Consider the following 8416-nt stretch of genomic DNA (forward strand, 5'->3'; position numbering starts at 1 on the left):
CGGATACGCCTATGGTGTAACGGTCGTTGGTGGTGGAAGAAGGTGAGGACCAAGGTGCAGCGTGGCATGTGTCCATATTTAATAGATGAACACGGAAAATACAAAATAACAAAGAGCAATGACCGAAAACAGTTCTGGCTGGTGCAGACACACAACACAAAACAGAAAACAATCACCCACGAAACACAATAGAAAACAGGCTCCCTAAATATGGTTCTCAATCAGGGAGAACGATTGACAGCTGCCTCTGATTGAGAACCATACCAGGCCAAACACAGAAATAGCAAATCATAGAAAAACTAACATAGACAACCCACCCAACTCTCACGCCCTGACCATACTAAAACAAAGACATAACAAAAGAACTAAGGTCAGAACGTGACATATGGGCCTATAGCATTCACATAATAATGGAGTCAAATTGCTGAATGTACTTTATTATTACCTCAACTGCAGGTTCAAATGGGTTTACCTTTCTAAATGCTTATCTACCTGCTTGAAGAGAAGAACAAGTTGGAATTGGTTTAGCGAGATTCAGAAAAGATCAAGACTGGTTTGGTATGGCACAGTATGTGATTATGTATGGCACAGTATGTGATAACTTGTAACCCACATATGGTAAACTAAATAAATATAAGGTTGTCACCTATTGTAACCTTATTACAACCTTATCGCTTGTAAACTTATTCATTAAAACTTTGGCCCAATGACATAAGTACGATCCAAGAGGATGCTAGATTGTAGCGCCTAATCACCATATATAACGTTACAATAAAATACAGTATATCCTTTATTTTAACTTCAACAAGGATCGGACCCTTTTTTTCCATTTTTGCCTAAAATGACATACCCAAATCTAACTGCGTGTAGCTCGGGACCTGAAGGAAGGATATCAGATGTCCTGGGAATTTATTTAGTTTCTTACAACCTCATGCTAATCACATTAGCCTACATTAGCTCAACCATCCCGAGGTCGAGACACTGATCCTGTAGAAGTTAATAACTTAATTTTCCTCAGACAAAATTAGAGGAGAACAGATGGAATTAAACGCTCTCTGTGGGAAATAGAAATTAGCGGTACCAACAGAGCAGTTTCAAAAGCCAATATGGCATGATGAATTATTTTTCTTCCTATGAATGGGCTCTACTGTTTGAATGGTTTGAGCTATAAAAAATATTACATCCCTTATTCCAAGAAGTGAGTGTGACAAAAAAAACTAAATTCGGCATTATCTGATTTGATAGATTCAAACACTCTATATGGGAAACAGAAGCTAGCTCATATCCCTAAGATAACATTTCCACTCCTTATTAAATATTGCTCTTGTGACTGACTGGGTTTGAACCGGGTCACCTGTATGTCACAAGACCGTGTTAGCCCACTTAGCTACATCCCTAGGGGATACATTTGGGGAACTAATACAAGTCTTCAAGTGTCTGGTAAGGTTACTCATTATAAGGATAACATGTGACTGACTGGGTTCCTTCGTAGTATAAAACTGTGTTAGCTTGCTGAGCAAGGTGCTGTGACATGGATCGGTCTCTTCAAGGAAGAGGTCAAAGGAGAAGGTGAAGTGTAACACAGGTGGTTCAGTGAACACGCTCGCATGATGAGTAATTTGTCTGAGACCTAAAGATTTGCCAGCAACTGGGTCAGGTGCTGTGCGCCGCAAAGAAGTCTTGTTAAGTATTGATTGTGCACAGGTGTGGCTGATCAGGGTGTGGCAGCTTGCAGAGCTGTTACTATTATTTGTTGGTAATCACTTAGAAACATCAATAACTAAAGAGTCAAGATGGAGCTCGCCCTGGTTCCAGGTAAGTTTGCTGTCTTCTGGGGCAAGTGCATTCAACACGGTCCACATGCTCTGACTTCTTAGGTAAACAAACACATTAAATCAGGTTACAGACCATTTAGCTAGGCCTAGGACCTCTATACTTAGTGAGTGTAGCAGTATCTGAAGACTAGTAAGGTGGATTAGTAACAGGGTTAACGCAGTCTTGTGACATGCAGGAGACCTAGTTAAACCCAGTCAGTCACAAGCGTAAGATTTCATCGATTGGAAAGGCTGGAGGGGCTATGAGAAAGCTTCTGTTTACAACAGAGTGTTTGATAATGCCAAATTGGAAGGGATTGGGACAAAAATTGCAGAGTCCTGTGAGCATCATGCGGCTTGTGAGCATAACAGAGGGAACGAACATGTTCCTTAGCTTTCCGAAATGGGGTCATAAAAGTATTGCTCTAACTGTTCAAATGCTAGAGCCAATTCATAGGGGGGTAAAAACTATTACACCTGTCACATTGGCTTTAGAAACCACTCCATTGGTATCACTAGCTTCTGTTTCCCAATTCTTCAATGCCTTTAGCTGAATTTAAAAACTACATCTGAACGCATCTGGCAAGTTTAATATATGAATATACAGTTGAAGTTGGAAGTTTATATACACCTTAGCCAAGCACATTTAAACTCAGTTTTTCACAATTCCTGACATTTAATCCTAGTAAAAAGTCCCTGTCTTAGGTCAGTTAGGATCACCACTTTATTTTAAGAATGTGAAATGTCAGAATAGTGATTTTATTTCAGCTTTAATTTCTTTCATCACATTCCCAGTGGGTCAGAAGTTTACATGCACTCAATCGGTATTTGGTAGCATTCCCTTTAAATTGTTTAATTTGGGTCAAATGTTTCAGGTAGCCTTCTACAAGCTTCCCACAATAAGTTGGGTGAATTTTGGCCCATTCCTCCTGACAGAGCTGTTGTAACTGAGGCAGGTTTGTAGGCCCCCTTGCTCGCACACGCTTTTTCAGTTCTGCCCACAAATCTTCTGTAGGATTGAGGTCAGGGCTTTGTGATGGCCACGCCAATACCTTGACTTTGTTGTCCTTAGCCATTTTGCCACAACTTTGGAAGTATGCTTGGCGTCATTTGGATGACCCATTTGCGACCAAGCTATAACTGATGTCTTGAGATGCTGCTTCAATATATCCACAGAATTTTTCTCCCTCATGATGCCATCTATTTTGTGAAGTGCACCAGTCCCTCCTGCAGCAAAGCACCACCACAACATGATGCTGCCATCCCCGTGCTTCAAGGTTGGGATGGTGTTCTTCGGCTTGCAAGCCTCCCCCTTTTTCCTCCAAACATAACTATGGTCAAACAATTCTATTTTTGTTTCATCAGACCAGAGGACATTTCTCCAAAAAGTACGATCTTCGTCCCCATGTGCAGTTGCAAACTGTAGTCTGGCTTTTTTTTATGGCGGTTTTGGAGCAGTGGCTTCTTCCTTGCTGAGCGGCCTTTCAGGTTATGTCGATTATAGGACTTGTTTTACTGTGGATATAGATACTTTTGTACCTGTTTCCTCCATCTTTACAAGGTCCTTTGCTGTTGTTCTGGGATTGATTTGCACTTTTCGTACCAAAATACGTTCATCTCTAGGAGAAAGAACGCGTCTCCTTCCTGAGCGTTATGACTGCTGCGTGGTCTCATGGTGTTTATACTTGCGTACTATTGTTTGTACAGGTGAACGTGGTACCTTCAGGCGTTTGGAAATTGCTCCCAAGGATGAACTAGACTTCTGGAGGTCTACAAAAAAAATTGTGAGGTCTTGGCTGATTTCTTTTGATTTTCCAATGATGTCAAGCAAAAAGGCACTAAGTTTGAAGGTAGGCCTTGAAATACATTCACATGTACACCTCCAATTGACTGAAATGATGTCAATTAGCCTATCAGAAGCTTCTAAGGCCATGACATCATTTTCAAGAATTTTCCAAGCTCTTTAAAGGCACAGTCAATTTAGTGTATGTAAACTTCTGACCCAATGGAATTGTGATATGATAATGATATGTGAAATAATCTCTCTGTAAATAATTGTTGGAAGAATTACTTGTGTCATGCACAAAGTAGATGTCCTAACCGACTTACCAAAAATATAGTTTGTTTAACAAGAAATGTGTGGAGTGGTTGAAAAACGAGTTTTAGTGACTCCAACCTAAATGTATGTAAACTTCCGACTTCAATTGTATACTTTGATAAACTTGAAATGCTCATTTGAAAACATGATACACAGACAATGAACGAAATACCTACCATATTGAAACTGAATATATATATATATATATTAAATTTGAACATTCAATTAAAGTTGAATTTGAAATTGTTCAATTTAATGATTGCAACAAAAAAATTATGAATTTTAAATACAATTTCAATTCAGAATGAGTAAATTCATATTCAATTTCTTGTGACACTAAAATCACTACATATTTGTCATTGTTATGTATTGAGGCCCACAATTCTCCACTTATCCATCTGATAAGAAAATGCAAAGTGCTGATAATCTATTCATGGACTTTGAAGTCCTAAAACAAGTAGATGTTGACTTTGAACTATACTGTACATGGTTGATACAGAAATTGAACAACTACACATGACAATGTTTTCATACAGTTTATTATGCTTTAAGACAAGCAAATACAAAAAGGATGAACATTCAAATGTTTTCAACTGTAGCACCACCAAGGACCTTTCTCAGTTAATGTAGGAAATTTGCTCAGAATCTTTGACTATCCAATTTGGCTACTTGTACGTTTTACCCCTTAAAACAGCATTACATTTTCAATATTTCTGGCCCAGAAAGTCAGATTGTTACAAGGTCAAGTAATCCTGGTTCAGTTTGGTCTACCACAGTTTTCTAAGAGGGTCTACGTCATCAGAATTGTCATCCTTTCTGTATATTTGCTTGTCTTAAAGCATAGCTATATGAAAAGTAACTATAAATCCATCCATTCCATAGTCTAAGTGTTTGTTTGTTATTCCACTCAGTTTGAGAATTTCAGGATTTTGACCCAAATCTATTACTATTTCCATTATGCCCATTTTCACCAGATTTGAACTTTAACCTGTTGAAATTTGCCTTAACAAAATCTACATTTTATGTGCAATTGAGCCTAACTTTGTATATCACCCCATCATTGTTTGATCTAGCACTTTTTCCATGTTGGCTGGTCTGCTATAAGGTCTGTGTCTGCAGTGCAAGTACTAAAATACACTTTGACCCACTGCCACACACTAACAGAGGATTCACAGATTACAGTAAGCTGTGTGTTTTGTTGCTGTTAAAGCAATTAGTCAATTGGTTGAGCTGAAGGTGCTCTCAGCTTCAGTAGTGAACCACTTGACCATTTACCCTTTTATATTATAACACTTTTGCAATTAGGTTGAAGTATTGGTTCAATGGTTGTGTTTGAGTATATTGCAATGTGTTCGTACTGTGGTTTCCTATATTTTCCAGACAGGTTCTCTAAACTCTGACTGGTGCATTCAAGATCTTCATGTGATGAGCTGCACATGTCATTGTTTAAGACAAATGATAATTTAAAGAGTGAAAAGGTGGACTTGCACACCTTTTGCATCAGTTACCTAGTCTCCATATTCTTTATGCCAGAATTGTAAAGTATCACAGCTTACACATGAGATATATATATTACTACCTTTCAAAAGTTTGGGGTCACTTAGAAATGTCCTTGTTTCTGAAAAAGCATTTTTTTTTTTGTCCATTTAAAATAACATCAAATTGACCCATCAGCAATGTCTTTTTTTCTGGACATTTTGAGCCTGTAATCGAACCCACAATGCTGACGCTCCAGACACCCAACTAGTCTAAAGGAGGCAAGTTTTATGGCTTTTTTAATCAGAACAGTTTTCAGCTGTGCTAACATAATTGCAAAAGGGTTTTCTTGTGATCAATTAGCCTTTTAAAATGATAAACTTGGATTAGTTTACACAACGTGCCATTGGAACACAGGAGTGATGGTTGCTGATAATGGGCCTCTGTACGCCTATGCAGATATTCCATTAAAAAATCAGCAGTTTCCAGCTACAATAGTCATTCACAACATTTAACAACATCTACACTGTATTTCTGATCAATTTGATGTTATTTTAATGGACAAAATGTGTTTTTCTTTAAAAACAAGGACGTTTCTAAGTGACCCCAAACTTTTGAACGGGTGTGTGTATACAGTTTTCTAGAGGGTGAAATTTGGTCTAAGTAGATGAAAAACTCTAAATGGAAGCCAGGGCTGAAGTACTGGTTATAAGCTAAGTACTTGGAGGTTAGGAGGCAGCTATAAAGTAGAGGCCCAGAAGCCCCCCTCCTTGTCCTGACTCATAGATCCTATTGTACATTTACTAAGAACTACTGAGATTACTTTTACAGCTGTCAGGACAACAGCTGTCAGGACAACTTTTTCAGCTATCACAGAAGAAGGTGAAGGGCATGTGTAGTCCCTTGTTTAAGTAAGACAAAACAGTTTCTCCATGGTGTGACTGTTGCTATGAGATTCAATCGTCTCATCGTGATACTGTCCCAACTCCCGTAGACTGTTCAAGTTTAAATGTGGATACTATACTTTCCATACATAGTATACATGTCAATTATTATACTTACTATACCCCAATATTTGTTATAGTTTCATCAAGCAGCAAGAAGACTAATCACAATGATGGTGCTTTTAATTTAGCAGAGTAAAGTGAATAAGACCACAAGATGAGCTAGGTAACAGCCTTACACACCTAGATGTGTTTATTTACAATTTGACAGAGACACAATGATATCAACAGAAAATATCCAGAGATGGGGAAAAGGGAAATCTGGCGTCTTGTAACAATACAACATCACCACAAATGTTGTAGTTGTCCTTGTCTCTGAGCTGTTTATCTGTCTGTCCAAATATCAGATTACATATTTGTTTGAATGCCCTCCGCTGTTTCTCATTAAATCAAAATGTGTGGCTTCTTTTCCCTGGGTTTGTGTATTCTAGGTTATAATGCAGCCTCCCTTGTCTCCCTTGTAGGGGTTCTTGTCATCTGACACGCCCTTTATGAGTGGGTCGCCCTCTGTTTGGGCCTCCACCCATTCCATTGTCTCCTTGCAATTTACTGACACCTGGTGATGTGAAGAGCAAAAGAATGAGAATACTTTTCTCATGCAAGAGAATGCACCACGATTTGTTTGCTTGTTTTGTGGTTACACAAAAAATGAAATGTTCACATCCATCTGCAGTACAACAGGAAATACAAATGCAGATTGTGTGCAGTGAAATATTATTTAACAGTACATTCTTACAAATGTTTATTTCACTCTGTAATCACACTGTAATCATCTTTCTATGAAACTTATATAGATTTATCTCGATCTAAATCAAATAGAATACTGCCATCTTTCATGATAAATGTTCTATGATTTGGTAGCATTTCACTTCAGACATGATGTAATATTGTAAAGCGATACTCACAGCTGTGCGTGTTGTGCTAACTTCAATCTTTAGCTGAGCCAGCTCCATTTGCAGGATTTCCTTATCAGACATATCACGAGCCATCTTGCCTTTGAAAGGAAATTGTACGCAGAAAAAGGTTAGTAGGAAAACAGGAATAGATGTGGTATTTAGACAGCTAGAGCATCACTGGCAGATGAGTAATATAGACTAATCCATTAATGTAGGCTCATCAATTCAAGTTTCTCTTTCACATACATCCTCAACATTTTCAATGGGGCGGCAGGGTAGCCTAGTGGTTAGAGCGTTGGACTAGTAACCGGAAGGTTGCAAGTTCAAACCCCTGAGCTGACAATGTACAAATCTGTCGTTCTGCCCTTGAATAGGCAGTTAACCCACTGTTCCTAGGCCGTCATTGAAAATAAGAATTTGTTCTTAACTGACTTGCCTGTTTAAATAAAGGTAAGAAAAAAAAAATCCATATTCTATTGTTGCTCTAATTATTGCACATTCATCTGATAAAAATATTTATCTATATATATTTACCAAAACGGACTACTCTAAACAGACCATGTTAATCAGAAATAAAAGGAATACACAAGAATTAAAGTAACCCAGCTCTTACCTGTTGAATGGTGGGTATCCAACAGAGAGAGTCGTAGCTCCTAGGGACTTGGCTATTGTAAGCTGCTTTCTGATAGACAGTAACTGCATTGACTGACATGCTGATGGGTCTTCGCCTCACCCCTCTTCAGCTGCAAAGCTGATCCAGGTAGGCTTTGCTTTGGGGAGAGGTCGGTACAGGATTTTCACCAATCCTCTATGATCTAATTAAACAATCAAGGGGCTGTAAACCTCCGAATCCTCAACACAAGCACCATGAGCGGGATGAGACGAACACACATAACATCAATGTGTATGTACCATCTTAGAGGATTCGGACATTGAGTGGGTGGTATTGTCATAACAAGCAATTGGGTCCTGTGCAGTTCAGGGGGGCGTCATAGGCTATCACGTAGAATGTCTTCATGTACATAAACTGTACATAACATGTATGCAACTGTACATACTGTACATACAGTACCAGTCAAAAGTTTGGACACCGACTCAATCAAGGGTTTTTCTATTTTTACTATGTTC

The 8416-nt window shown here is 38.6% G+C and overlaps 1 protein-coding gene across 1 annotated transcript; it reads right to left on the bottom strand.

The window, feature by feature from the left end:
- Window positions 1-5987: 5987 nt before the first annotated feature.
- gngt2b (guanine nucleotide binding protein (G protein), gamma transducing activity polypeptide 2b) lies at window positions 5988-8089 on the bottom strand. Its single transcript, XM_024387307.2, has 3 exons — window positions 7902-8089; window positions 7298-7386; window positions 5988-6948 (listed from the first exon to the last, which is right to left on the bottom strand). The coding sequence occupies exons 2-3, from the start codon at window positions 7379-7381 to the stop codon at window positions 6820-6822; spliced, it is 213 nt and encodes a 70-aa protein (XP_024243075.1). The 5' UTR covers window positions 7382-7386; window positions 7902-8089; the 3' UTR covers window positions 5988-6819.
- Between the last annotated feature and the right edge of the window lie 327 nt (window positions 8090-8416).

The sequence above is a fragment of the Oncorhynchus tshawytscha genome, linkage group LG25 (genome assembly GCF_018296145.1).
Source record: "Oncorhynchus tshawytscha isolate Ot180627B linkage group LG25, Otsh_v2.0, whole genome shotgun sequence".
NCBI classification, from domain to species: Eukaryota; Metazoa; Chordata; class Actinopteri; order Salmoniformes; family Salmonidae; genus Oncorhynchus; species Oncorhynchus tshawytscha.

Excerpts from the sequence above, each read along its gene's own strand:
- gngt2b (XM_024387307.2), bottom strand. The coding sequence starts at position 7,381 with ATGGCTCGTGATATGTCTGATAAGGAAATCCTGCAAATGGAGCTGGCT. Across the intron at positions 6,949-7,297 it reads TTAGCACAACACGCACAGCT|GTGTCAGTAAATTGCAAGGA; the intron begins GTGAGTATCGCT and ends TCACATCACCAG.